Raw genomic sequence first — 15,282 nt, forward strand, 5'->3', positions numbered from 1 at the left:
TAAAAAAACACTTCTTCTTGACTGAAGGAAAGGGGTGGACTATTAATCCAGGTACTTATTATATCCAGGCATATTAAACACAGCTTATTGTGCATGAGTTCTTACCTAGGAGACGTAGGATTAGAAATCTTTAAAGAAAAGAGTCGTAGAATCTATCCTTTAGCTCGAACCAAATTGTATGAAACTAGCAAACTGAGCATTGATTGACACTGTACTGAGCAGATCTTAAAACCTGCAAATGTAGAACATTCACCTCACCGCTGTAACATTGTTGTTGCAGTTGTTCTTCAGTAGTGAGCCGGCAATCAGAGAGTTGGTGTCTCAGCAGATACAGGCAGCCAGCAACGAGATCTGGCCTTCACTGAGCCCTACTGAGCAGGAGGAGCTGAGCCTCAAACAACAACGGCTCACACAGCTGCTCAAGAACACACTCAATCTGGCCAAGAGCAGGTTTGTCACCTCTGTACTGGTGTGTTATTACTCATACGCCATGATTTGATATACAGTAGATCTCCAATTATCCTAACTCCAACTATCCGAATCACTGATCATCCACAGACAGAATTTTTAAAACCTGAAACTACAGAAATAAAAAAATTGTTTTTGAAGAAGTAAAAAGCTGTGATTTTGACATCTTTCTGAACATCTCCGCCGTACATGATCGTCTTTCATAATTGACAAAAGGGTTGTGTACACATCATCATCGACTCGCACAGTCAGGGAAAAATCATCATTGTTTTCTGCAATCATATTTCTGTTATTAAGGAATCTATTTCAATTGCTAATTCCTCGTAGACACGTTCTGCGATCGTTATGGTAAAAGCTCTGTGCTTGTTTTATATAAAATACTCCAAATTTCGGTAAAAAACTGAATTATTTTAAGTTTGTTTGACTAACATGTTGTTATGTAGTTATAGGAATATGCTAGGATCCCAATCGATAATAATTAAAGTTCTACTATACAGACTTAATTTCTGTTGCACATACTGTTGGAGCAAAGGGCTTCGACAAAACAACTACATCGATCTCAATATCCAGCTAAGTCCTTCACATGCCTCCAGTTGCCCCTCTTCTGTAATGTTCTTTTCTATTGTCCTCCTCCAGGTATGTTTAAGTTTTTCTTATCTTTGTTGTCCCTGAGACACCAGTCCAAAGCCTGTCTTCCTATGATATTTTTCATTTCATTCATAATATCTTTTTCTGAACTGGATGGTTATTTAATTTACTATGTTTCAAATCATTTTGTGTTCTGGCCAAGTCAAAAACATCAATAGTTCAATGGCTGGTGGTAACCCTATTTTTGCTTGTGTAACCTTGATTTTTCAATAACGGATGTATTTTCTATGTATTGTTCTAATTTTGAATTACCGGTACTCCTAATGTAATATTAAAGTAAACTTTTTACAGTTGATAATTTTCTGGTTATCAAAATGTTACTGGTTCATAGGTTTGAAAAATATGATATGGTAATAAATATTTTGTAAATTTGGTGTATGTTTCCAGACAAGCTCAGCTGGAGCAGGATGCAGAAGTGTGGCGAGACTATCAACAGTCGCTGGACAAAGTCAAAGCTAACCTGTCCAGAGCTCAGTTCACTGACGAACCTGTCACGTCACTGGCTGGCGTCCATTTCAACATACAGAAGATAGTGCATGCCGAGAATGACACTGAGGTTGGTATTGGGCCTGTTAATGTGAAAGATTAGATGAGATCATCTATTAACTATGTCGCCCGTTACTTCTGTGTCATAGGTGGAATATTATTCCTAAGTGCTGATGTGTTGGCCTCATTGCAAACAGCCGTCTTCAGAGTAGTTCACGGGTTTGAAAAAATATTTTTGGATGAAAATTAACTCTTTAGCAGCTGTTTAAAATTATCTAAAATGGCCGCTATCCTCCAATGACTCTTAAATCATTCTAATCCTTATAATGCATCGTCAACAAGCTTTCAAGTGTTAACTTAAAGCCATTCGATATTATTCATATTGATATTGTATTGATATATGATAGGTGCTGGTTAAGGGACAAAAATTAGCATACTAAAATAAAATCCTAACTATATATTTTTTTATAGCATCACCAGCCAGAGATGGATTTGTTGACGCAGCGTGCAACTGAAATACAGTCCAAGTCTGACGCTAAGAACAAGACAGCAGTTGCTACCGAGGTGGCTAATGTTACGCAACAGTGGGACAATCTTCTGGGTGATCTCAGCAGTAGGAAACAGACCTTGCAGAAGCTGGCAAGTCATTGGGAGGTAAATTATTGTCTAAGTTGCGCTTGTTTTTAATAATTAAGTTGTACGGCAGAGTTTTGATTTTCTGACCCAAATCGGCGCAGTTAGGTTGGATACAGAAAAAAATAAAAACCGCTTTAACATGTTCAAAATCGTTTAAAGAATCAAGTTTTTGGGGCTTTAAGTTTTTTCATTACAATATTTCAATTTTGAATCCATCTTTACATATTCAACATTATCTTTGACAGATTGGTTCTACATTAAAATACCAATGAGGTAAAAACTCTCCTACATTAAACTGTAAAAGCCTATGATGAGGTTAAGCAAAAATTGTCCACTTAACCAAAAACTTTGCATCATAATCAGGGCTGCTTTAGTAAACGAAAGAGATTTGTTAGTGCACAAGGAAAAAAATGCGGCTGCAAGGAAGGCGGGAGGAAAGTGCAATCATCTCTCGGGTCCATAGCGCGACTCATGCTACTCATGCACGGGCCTGTGCACCAAAACAAAGAAGTGAGAGGAAGCAAAAATGTATGCAGATATGAGGAGTGGACAAACCTCAAGACAGTTGTAAATAAATAGTTACAGAAAAAGTGTGAAATCAAGATGTTGTTATTAGTATACATATTTAATTTATCCATATTACAAAATATTTTTTTTAATCTAAAATTTTGTTGCATAAATATAAAATGAGTGGCATATGCAAAAATAATTCTCTTACAGTTAGTTAAATAAATGAGGTTTTACGTTATCAAAACTTTAATTACAGTGTTTCAAACCAGTGTATTTTTCAGGAGTTTGAGTCAAAAATGTCTGAGTTTGAGTCACTACTATCAACTGCTGAAGAGAAGAGCAAACACATAGACACCATCGTTCGTTCCAAACCTCAGATAACTGAAGTCAACCAGATGATCCAGGTTTGTTAAACTTACATTGTTATTACAGTAATTGGAAACTATAAGTTCATTTTTAAGTGATACGATACTATAGTAAAATAGGAATCATGGTAATATGTGTACAAACTGAAATTAAGAATCTGTTATTATAATATGTTCATTCAATCAAATCAAAATTTCATTTTATCGTAAATTTACAAGTAAAATTAATAAGGTCAGTGAGAATGTAACTTATTTTATATTCACAGTATTTTAAATTCTAAATTTTCTCATAGGGCAAAATATGTTTTTGTTTTAAATAAGAATTTCTTTGGTTTGGAGTAAATTTTGTTTGTCATTACATTCATTTCTTTCTAGAGAAAACCTAAGAGTATTTCAAAACCTGAAACACGGTTTTTTCACAAGTTCAAAACCTAAATCAATCAGGGCTTTCTTATGTGTAATTCCCATTATGTGACCCTCTACAATCTAAGCCAAAATAATATTGATCTAAACTCTTTTCACATAACTGGAAATGGACTTATTAGAAAAATGAGTTTTATTTGTGTTACCACTTCACCATATTATTGGTTTTTTTTTTTTTATAAAAAAGAAGTTTCTGAGAACTATTTGTTAACTGATTCCCGCTATTGTTCATAGGAATTCCTGAAGGATGTGAAGGGTTACCAGTCACAACACGAGGAGGTGCTGTTCCTGTCCGGATCTGTACTGCTGTATCTGGACACATTCTCTCCTGCGTCCACCTCGGCCCTCAAGGATAAACTCAACAACATCACTGAGGCATACAAAAGGTAAGCCACACTTTTGTATCATTTGTACGTTGAACTGATGATAAGGGAAAGTCGTGTGGTTGATGAAGGATTGTTGATTGAAGGATGGAAAGGAGGTTTTAGTTAGCTTACCTGGAAAATTATAGTCCATGATTTGAGAGTTGGGCACGGTACTTTATTGAACACAATGGTGATTAAGTATGGTAGAGTCCCGCTATTCTAAACTAGCTGGGACTGAACCTTGTTTGAATTTGAGTGTATCCGGAATAACTGGATTCCTTTGATAATATCAATGTCAATGATTACATTTTTGCAATCATGGTCGACGTTTGCGTAGCTGCCATCACAAAAGATGTCGTTATTGGTGCAATCTTGAGAGATGAAGATGATGTTGCAGCATATGACTGAGATAAAAACAAAGGCTTCACAATCACAGGAGACAATGGCAATGTTCCTGAACAATTTAACTGCATTGAAAGCTTCTCTATTGTTTACGGAGATATACCTACCTAACTTTGCCAACAGTTCCAGTAATATTACTAACTTTGTCAACGTTAGTGGTTACTGCTGCTAAATTTGCTGATATTTGTGGGGTCATTGCTATAATCTCCAAAATACTTGACTACAAAGCAAATTTTGCCTACATTCAAGGTATTGTTCAATTTGCCACTGTTGGTAGAGATAGTACTAGCTTTGTCAATATTCCCGACTTCATCACTTGATTGTAGAAAATTTCAGGCAACATAATTAAAACTGCAATGTTCTTTGCATAATTTGTAGCCTTGCTAACATTTGTGAAATCATTGCCAGAATCTTCAACTTTTGTAACGTTATTGTTAACATCGCCAGCAGCATATCATTATTGCGAACTCCAGTGATATTGCTAGTTTCAGTGATGTTTGTAGCTAATGTTTGTTGATAATGCTAGCTTTTGATATTTGTGGTGACTTTGTGATCTTTTCCGACATTTGTGACAACATCGCAACAACAGAAGAATCGGACTGCATACATTTTTTAGATTTAACCATAAGGAAGAATGTTGACAGTTTCGATTATAGCATCTACAGGAAACCAACTACTTCTGCACAAACAATCCACAACACCTCATACCACCCATATTCTCAAAAAATGTTAGCATTTAATTCATTGGTCCATAGGATGTTAACAGTTCCATTAAATGCAGTAAATTATGAAATTGAATACAAAATCATAAAACATATAGCTACAGTCAATGGTTATAATAGCGGTTTGGTAGATAGGCTCATCAAAAAACATAAAAACAAACAAGGTGTGAAGATTGACAGCTCAGGGAAGAAAAAATATGTCTGCGTGGAATATAGTCACACTATCCAACACGCATTAAAGAAAGAACTCGCTAAACAAGGCATTGAACTAGCCTAAAGAACTACAAACCGTACCAGAAACGTGTTGGCAAATAAAGTTGAGATAGGTGACAAATTAGATAAAACCGGCGTGTATAGGATATCTTGTCCGGATTGCCCAAGCAAATACATAGGGCAAACAGGTCGTGCCTTTCAAACACGATATAAAGAACACCGACCAGATCCTAAACACCATAAACAAAAATCTGCGTTTGCTCAACATCTTGTAGATTGTAATCACTCAATGAGTGATATTATGACCGGCTTGGAAGTCCTACATTTTTGCGGGAAAGGTAATAAGTTGGACACACTTGAGGAGTATGAGATATATAAAATGAACGTAAACGAAGAACACAAGGAATACATCCTCAATGATAAACTACAATTCAAGTCCCACTCCCTCTTCAACACTGTTATCTCATCTAGAACAGCTGACCACCGAGCTGATAACAGAGAAGGACGGGACGAAGTTACTTAACTCGTGTCCAGTCTACCTACAACCGCTGCCGTGCCGTGTCATGATAGCGCTATCGTGTTATTTCGTGTTTAAATGTTTCGTGTTCCGTGTTTTGTTATATGTTTAAATTATTTGATGTTTTTGACAAAAAGCTCCGACGATGTTGCATTGCAACGAAACATGTAAGCTTTGAACAACATTAGTTGAAATAGAACACAATTTTGGACTACTGACGGAGGTAAGCCTATATAAGTCATTATTCGTAGTCCAGGGGCTATCAGAATGAATAGTATAAAGTGCGTTGTCGCACAACGACCAATCCCTTAACGCCCAAAGCTTGTAGAAAGACTATGTTTCTTGGAGTTACTGTACTTTTGGACATGATGATATTTGGACGTTGTGCAACAGTCAAATAGTTTATAATGGACGTCTTGACATTTGGACGTTGTGCAGTACCCCCCAAATTATTCACATACGAATGGAAATTGGCTGAAATAATAGCAGTGGCGGTTCCAAGGGGGGGGGGGTACAGGGGCTTAAGCCCCCCCTTGGGCCCTGGAAAAATAAAATCAAACGTACATTTCAATTTCGTCCTTAAAAAAATCCTCAAATTCGCATGTCATAAAACAGACATCATCAAAGTAGTTTTTATTAAACTTAATAAGCGATCAGCGGTAGCACCAGTAGCCTATTTACCATTGACTATGCAAACAAACACTAGTGTTAAAGTTAATACAGTCAATGCTATTACTGAATTCGATAGATACATATTGTGACAGATCTATGAAATGGAGAAAAACGTATAAGGTTAAAAACGTGTCTACTTGCTTGCATGGCATACAACAGGTGAAATGGAAGGTTTTATGACAATTGGGCACAGTTCTAGCCGTTAGAAATAGATTTATAAAGTCACCATACAGCTTTTAAGAGATATGGCTTCTTAGTCTACAGTAGGCCTATGTTTTGAAATTCATGAATGCAAGTTCGTCATAGTTTGATTTATTAAATGTCTACTTGCTCATGACAAAGACAAATAACAGGTGAAATGAGAGGTTTTTCGACAGTTGGACACATATAAAGACATTAATAATGGCCTTAGAATGTCAGTAAACAGCTTTAAGGAGGATATGGCCGTAGCCTACAATATGTTTTGAGATTTATTAATGCAATTGTCAATTGTCATAGTTAGTTTTAAAAATGTCTACTTATTCATGACAAATAAATGGGGAAATGGGAGGTTTTGCACAAAGTTCTAGACGTTAAAACTGGCTGTTGAAAGTCACCCAACGGCTTTTAGGAGGATATGGCCGTAGTCTACAGTGTGTTTTGAAATTCATTAATGCAATCGTCATAGATTAATTTTTTTAAATGTCTACTTGCTCATGAAAAACAACAGGTAAAATGGGAGTTTATGGGCACGGTTTTAGGTGTTAAAAATTGCTTTAGAAAGTCACCAAACGGCTTTGAAAATTTCAAATTTTCCAGTGGGGGGCCCCCGGACCCCCCTACTATTTTGGGAGGTGCTCCACTCCCCCAAGCCCCCCGGTAGCCCCCCTCTTGACAAGTTCCTAGAACCGCCACTGAATAATAGTGAATAAAATAAATAACACAATGTTGAATGTTGTTCTAAGATATGAACTATGGTGGTGACAGGAAATCATTGGAGGTCTTAATATATGGAAAGCCCTCGTATTTAATCTTTTTTGTATGTATGTAATCTTATTTATACCTTTTTATAATCCTCAATTCACCAAAAATGCGGCTGCCAGGTTTTGAGGAATTTTTTGAGACAATGATTATGTTTTGCGTTTGGATGGTTTAACTTTTTACAATGCATCCAAATTAATATTTAAAGATGTAATTTATAATAGATATATAATAAATATATTTATGTGAAAGTGGGGGGATAGGGATTAGGATTTAACGTAAGATTTTTCAATTGTACATTTTGTACAGCATTTAAATCAACTGTAAAATAAAAAAAAGTATTATTTATTAATTTTATGAGGTTTTTGTTGAGAATTAGTATCTACAAATCAATCTACGAGCTAATCTTGTGGAAGACGGATTCGCCAAGGTCAAAAGAGGGGAAATGGAAAATTAGCAAAACATGTTTAAACTATTAATTTGACTTCACTTTTAATTTACAAGTTAAATCTTTTCTCATCACTATTACATAAATTGTAATCCTGCATAATTAAGAAAGCCTAAAGAAGAACAAAAATACATACAACAGTAACACAGCCGAAGAAGACTGGGATACTAACTCATGTAATAAGCCATTCCCTGATATCAGGAATATTACCTGAAAGTCTTAAAATACCCAGAGTCATTTTTTTCAAAAAGGAGGATCTAGAAGACAACAAGTGCTTTAGGCCGATATCACTACTTCCAGTGTTCTCAAAAATCTTAGAAAAAGTTATATTTATTCATTTTTCTCTAAATTAGAGCTTGGGAAACAACTACTTTCATTGATGTCAACTACATAGTTACTTTCGGGGCGGAGTGATGAAAAATGTTTTACAGTAATTGAATTTACGTTTTTAATCCATTCACAAATTTTTTTACGTTAAAATCACTTCAAGACAAAAGAATATCTCCATTGATTTTTCTATGTTTCTTTTATTTTAACTTGCATTGACATGTTTAATTAGCTGGGTCTATTGTCTAGATGAAATAAAATTGATGGAAATTCATTTGAACAAATTTTCCTGTAGGGAAGTAGCTATTACCGTAGGTGGCACGGTAAGACCTCGGGCGGGACCGATATACTTTTTCATTCTGATGTCCCTAGTGGCCAAAAACACAATTCGTTAAATATATATATACGTCCGTGAACGCGAACTTGAGTAATTTTTGTTTGATTTTAATGAAATTTGGCTTAAAGGTGTAGGCCGGATAAACTTGAATGAGTTCGCAAACCAGCATGATCGGACTATGGGAACGGAGTGTTATGGGGGGTTTTATGGGGTAAAAATTTGTTTTTTTTCATTTTTGACCCTCAAAACATAAAATTTCCCAATTTCTCTTCATATCAAAGAGCTTAAAAAACAAATAATTCAGTATATTGAAGTGTTTTTGTACAGTTATTGGTTATGGAGAAAATTGAACAAATTGTAAATTTAAAATTCCTATGTTATTCTTATGGAGAATAAGTAAACTGTTGTAGTTTGCTTGTTTATGGAAATATTTTGATCAAACTTGACAAATTTACTTATTTTATACTAAGCTATTCATATTTTACAAAAAAAACACACAGTTTATTACCCTCCTTGTAGCGGCAAACCTAGGTACTTGTTAAACCTAGGTAATGTTATTTAAATAGATTAATTTAAAATCCAATACTGGTAAATGGAAATTCGCTTAGTCTGCAGGTTGGCTGCGGCGAGGGTACTTATATATTTTTTGCTTTATATTTCAAGTAAAATTAATAAACTATCTGCTGTAATAATGTATAACATAGTTTTTCCATATTCAGGTAAGAAAACTGTTGTGACACTATTTTCATGTACCAAGCTGTACAATAGGTGAAATAAACAAGATATGACGATGATGATGGATTTTATATATTTAAAAGTTTCTAAGTAGTAAAGCCTCTGGCCAAGACTTCTGGCATTGGGCCCATCCCCCAAAATCCTGCCTGGCTATACTACTGAGATACATAAATTAGTAAGAGTATTCCCGAGTTTGCAGCAATTGTAATCTCCGTTTCAATTTACGGCAGAAGGGTTGATTGTGTTGATTTGTGAACTGGTTGGGAGGCAGCACTCAAGATTAGTTCACTTGTGACCTGTTTTTCAGTGTTCATTTCTTTTATTTTCCACTTTCCAATGAATATGTTCATAACTTTTTAAAATTACACAATTTGTTATTTTGGTTCTTCATACGTTTAATCTAAGTAAATTAAGACTGTTATGTTTAATATCTCAAATTCTGTTGTTCTTTTTGTACATGTGTAAACTGCTCCAAATGTTTGACCAAAGGACAAGCCTACATATTTAACCAGATAAATTAGAAATATACATTTGACGTACACATAAACGTACAAAAATAATGTTTGTCTAAAATTTATTTTAAAAACTACAGTGTTTATTGACATTAGGCTTATTTCCCAAGAGGGTTTGGTAAGTCATGAGTCCAACACTGTCACCTATATTAACCTTGCGCTGATGGCAATAATGTTATTTAACTGTAATTTAACAATAGAAGAAACACCAAGTTTTAAAAACCCAGATTTTAGTAATGATATCAGAATCATCCTGGCAGTAATTCAAACAAAATGTACAAAGTTAAAGCTCTTTACAAACATGAATCGCTGCCAGTCTAAATTTATATCTGTACTGTTTCCAGAGATCTGTCACTATTCACAATAGATCCACATAGTTTGCTATGGATTTCCTAATACTGTAAATGACATTAAATCTGTTTCAATTGTGGATTCAATCTCTCTTTTGACAGTCTTATCACAGCTTCATTTTTTCAATAAAATATATAATTTATCAATTATTTAAGATGGGGACGCCACTATGTGCGTATTTTAACCCAAATATGAGTGAAGGATGAGTGTAGGATGAGTGGCGCGATCTTGTAGTCTTGTTAGTGACTAAGGCCAACATGTTCCTTAGACACAGCTGTTAATTAATAGCCCATACAGCTAATGGCAACTAAGGGACCTACAGTTTATTGTGGAATCCGAACCACATTTTTTTCCTCGTAATTAACGAATTGGTCTAATAATTAAGATACTACTGCGGATAGTCGTAGTACTCACTAGTGCAAACGTTAATCCACACCAGGGAGCATCGCATCCACAGTGCATCCCTGCAATATCCACAATTTGTGACCTCCTAGTAGCTGGATTACAGGACGACGCCACCCGTCCCAGTCAATTAACAATATAAATTTACTTAATCCTGGTCTGATATATAGCATACACTAAATTTAACTGAAAAACAAAACTGCTACTCATAAGCTGTAAGAATGTTAAATTAAAGTACATTTTTTAGCCAATTTCCCATATAGGTTAAGACCTGGACCCGGGACCGATTTAATTTTTTATTTTGAGGTCCCTAGAGGCCAAAAACATCATCCGTTCATATATATATATATATATGTGTGTGTGTGTGTGTGTCCGTCAGCGCAATAACTCGAGCAAAAATGATCCGATTTTGATTAAATTTGGTACAAACCTGTAAACCTACGTTTATTCAAACGAGTTCGCGATCCAGCATAATCGGACCATGGGAACGGGGGTTTATGGGGGGTGTTATGGGGTAAAAATGGTATTTTCCCATTTTTGACCCTAAACCAAAAAAAAATGCAATTTCTTTTTAACCCGTTTTGTAGAGCTTAAAAAAAGAAATAATTTAGTATATTGAAGCGCTGTTGTATGGCTAGCGGTCACAGAGAAAATTCAAAATAGTGTAATTTAAAATTCCTATGTTATTCTTTGCTCGGGGAAAATCATTAGTTTACTCTGAAAGCAGTATTAGTATTGCAGATACATGAATCCATTCCCCACACTCCGCACTGCTAGCCTTTACTAATTCTTTCACCATTTCCTGTGTCGTGGACATGTTTCCACCCCTTCAAGCAAACATTGCTCGTATTAGAGTATAGGATAGTAAGATATGTGTTTATAAAATCTCTTCCATAAAGATACACAATTTTAATAGGCACAATTTTTATTGTCATATAAAGTGAAAAATCTGATACTTGGTATAGTCCTGTCACCATGTAGGCGATGTACTTAATTTTGAAGTCAATCGTTGAGAGGGTTTATAATTTTAGGATACATTTGTAAAAAATGACATACAGACAGACAGTCAGAAAACCATGCATTTTAGTTTAATCTCCATTATGATCTTTTTTACTGTCCAGGGATTATGTATAACTTACTCTCTGTATTAGGACAGTATGCACTAAAAGTAGAGCTAGCGTGGTTTAGTTGCATGTCTGTTCAGCAGCCTCCAGATGGCATGTATTGACAGACATTTTCAAGGACCTCCTCCCCCTTCCACCCCCTGAAGTGGGTTCTTAAGAGATTATGGAATGTTTAGTCTTTCCAACAAAGGATTTACTCATGATTATTTACACATCAGAATATCCAAATGTAATAGCAATCCCTTCATGAATATCATCTCATTTATTTGTATTGCTCATTGTTACTATAAAACACATTCAACATAGGTAGTATTTTTTTTTTATATGTTAAACCTATAAATTCCTTACTGAATAATAACACTAAATTACTCAAATAAAAAGATACCCACAACCAATAGAATCCACAGGTTGATCTTAATCATCTCCCAGGACCTCATTATAGTAATGTTTTTCCTTTTGTTTGATAACAGTAGCATCTGCAATATCCCCCGCCTTCACACAATTATTGTTTTTATCCTTCATGGTCGCAGTAACATCGTCAATACCCTCCGCGAACGGGGTGCCATTTTTATCATCCTTCAAGACCATAACAGCGTTTTCATTAAAAAAAAATCGCAGTGCCACCTTCATCAACCTTTAGAATTTCGACCTCATCGTCGCGATTGCAGTGTAATGTTTACGTAGCAACGTCGTCATTACCACCCGCGATCGCACATAATCGTTATCTCCTTTTGATATCTCAACGAGATTGTCAATATCCTCCGCAGTGTCATTTTTATCATCCTTCTAGATTGTAACAGTGTCGTCATTATCTTCCGTGATTTTAGTGCCAGTTACATAATCCTTCGTTATCGCCATTATTATGCGCGATCGCACAAACATCGTTGTCATCCTTCGGGGTCGCGCGACCAGTGTCATCGTCAAACCTTCCCGCGATTGCAATACAATCTTTAACGTAGGCCTACTTCAGCATTTCTACGTTTACGGGATATAAAACGTGCAATAATCACCCTAAGCCAAGCAGTGTACTGACATACTTCACCTGGTTGATTTATTGTCCCAGTGCCAAAATTGGACACTGTGGGTTTTGCATTTTTAACAACATATGTTTTCGTCCTTTTTCACGCCCAAATGGGTCCCCTCCCCCACTTTTGACGGAACAAAAAACGCCCTCCCGCGCTGTCAAGTCAATTTGTAACCGCCCTCTCCTGGTGCGGGCTGAGCGAATTGATGGTTCTATTAGTTTATTCACGAACGCTCGTAAACCTGTTTATTCATATTAAAATAAACCTATACGTCTTATGATTCTTCAGATAAAAAGTCATTTTTTGTCTTCTGGTAAAGTATGATATTTTTATTGTTCTTTTTCGTTGTTTCCGTGTTCTTATCTAGTCTGGAGTATCTTCTCATCATCCATAATGTTTTCTAAAACTTCATTAAGTGCAAATGTTATGTCAAACATAATAACTGTTAGTTTGTTTTGGACAAAGATAGAAAGATAATACCAAAAGAAGTTACAACCCTTATAATATCATTCTGTAAGAGACTCATTCAGCTATTTTTGTGCAAATAAAAATGTACATTAGATTCAACGCTCAGTTAGTTGATGTATAGAGTAAAATTGTATTGCCTTTGCTCATATTATAGACCTAGTTTTGTGCGGGATATTAATTATTTTGCAAAACATCGGACAATAGTAAAAGTTGTTTATGTGTATTGGGAAGTTGTGCAATCGTTGCCAAGATTATGATGTGAAGAATACTATTAGTAGTAGTAGAATACTTTTAGTTTTAGATAATACTTCACTTGGGGCAACTGGTATAATCAATCATAATTAATTGAAAAAGACAAAACAATTGATGGTATTAGATCAGAGTGACTTAATTCATTGATAACATTCATGTGCCTCAAAATATTTTAGATGGAGAGAAGGGCGCTAACACGATACCATGACTCGCTTCGAAGTAGTTTAACAAAAGCGAGATCCATTAATAGCCACCGTCACGCACGGTTGCGAGATGAGAGGGTCGCGATTATGGTGAATCGTACAAATTATGGTATCGGAATTATCGTGTTGTATACAGATTATTTTAGTAACGTTATCGCAAGTAAATGGAGTGTATCAATGCTGGAAAGTGAAGATGAAGGCCTTGGGAAGCATCGAGCCAAATAAACAACAATATAGCCTAGCGCTAAAACTCGCAATAAATATATCATAGAAATATGTATTTGTGAGCGTTTTTGTACAAAACTGTCAACTCAAATTAAAAACTATACTGTAACCAACCCAAAAAATAAAATTTTGAATCCATTTAGACGAAATTAAATAATAACCATTTATTCCAGTTTATGGCTGTGGCGTTTTATTTCAAGCTTAAGAACTGGGGTTCAGTTTTTAAAGTATCGACGGAGGTTTATGTTGGGATTGGTATCGAAATGAAAAAAACGAGATTGTTTATTGTAAAACAATCCAAACTTCTCGGATTCGCATTGTTTTGTACAAAGATGCATTCTTCGTTCGTTTCACGTTTTAATTTTCACCGTTGATTTGCCGTAAATGTTAGCTTACAACTCATTAATTTGATAAACATTCTAGATTAGGGTAGCCACCCTATCGTACTGTTACGATGAGTGGTACCCTGCAGTCACGGTGGTGATTTTAGGGGGGTCGATCAGGTAGGCACCGGGCAGGAAGTTTACTATAAACACTTTATCGATTTTGTATCACATTGTTTGACGACTCGGCGCGGAGTGCCGCAGGGCTTTCTTTTCGGTCTATTATAGTTTTGTTTTTGGTTTTGGCGTGTTTTTACATTTGTTCGAAATGGATAAACTGACGATTTGGGAGTAAGTACAGTTAATAAAAACATATTTTACTGCTCATCTCTGTTTTTTAGGTTTGAGCTGTAGTTGTCATGTTTATTTTTAAATGTTTACACTATTAAAATAAATAAAAAAAAACTTAATCTGTTCCAATACTTCTCCTTGCACTTTGGTTGTAGTATTATATTTTGTTACTAGTTTACGCATATAATTGCATTAAATTAACTGATACCTTTATAAAAATCAACATCTAAGTGTTTTCAATATTATTACCTGGATTTGTGTAACTATCTTGGCAATTTATGTCTCTACGAAGTATTTCCAAAGTACAAACGTTTGCATCACTAGGCCACAGTCGTGATCTCGTAACTTGTTATTGGTAACAGAGTAACAACGTGTGTAATTTGAATTTAGGAAAAGCAACTTCATAATTTTTAAGCAAGATGCTTGCAAAAACTTGAGGTATTTTCGCCTTACTGTAATAGTTGACTTAAAAAGTTAATCTATCAAATACGTCCATTAAAACTTACAGAGTTGATATAGTAAATCCAATGACAACAGCATTCACAATTAAAGTAGACTTGTCATCATGTAAAATCTGGAATTTGTTTCTAATTGTGTTAACATGTCTCAAATTGCTAGACTTTTTTTGACATCAACTTAATGTTTCTATCTCACTTTAAGGTATTATTTCAATGTTTTCTCAAATCCTGGGTTGTAATCCCAGAGGATAAGCAATAATTAATGTATACTGTATTCCGTTTAGTTGGAATAAATTTAATGATAGTTTAAATAATAAGATAGACCAAAAAAGTATCATCGCTCTTTCGTTACCG

General features: G+C 35.2%; 1 protein-coding gene across 1 annotated transcript in view; it reads left to right on the forward strand.

The window, feature by feature from the left end:
• The window catches only part of LOC128986734 (muscle-specific protein 300 kDa), a 183,790-nt gene that overhangs the window by 150,898 nt on the left and 17,610 nt on the right, over window positions 1-15,282 (forward strand). Inside the window, exons 107-111 of the mRNA XM_054407239.1 lie at window positions 281-450; window positions 1,504-1,672; window positions 2,074-2,256; window positions 3,030-3,152; window positions 3,771-3,922. Coding sequence (XP_054263214.1) covers window positions 281-450; window positions 1,504-1,672; window positions 2,074-2,256; window positions 3,030-3,152; window positions 3,771-3,922 — 797 coding nt within the window. The remainder of the gene's footprint in view (window positions 1-280; window positions 451-1,503; window positions 1,673-2,073; window positions 2,257-3,029; window positions 3,153-3,770; window positions 3,923-15,282) is intronic.

This window comes from Macrosteles quadrilineatus, unplaced genomic scaffold, assembly GCF_028750875.1.
Source record: "Macrosteles quadrilineatus isolate MER2022 unplaced genomic scaffold, UCM_ALF_1.0 Scaffold_2__2_contigs__length_208266976, whole genome shotgun sequence".
Taxonomy (NCBI): domain Eukaryota; kingdom Metazoa; phylum Arthropoda; class Insecta; order Hemiptera; family Cicadellidae; genus Macrosteles; species Macrosteles quadrilineatus.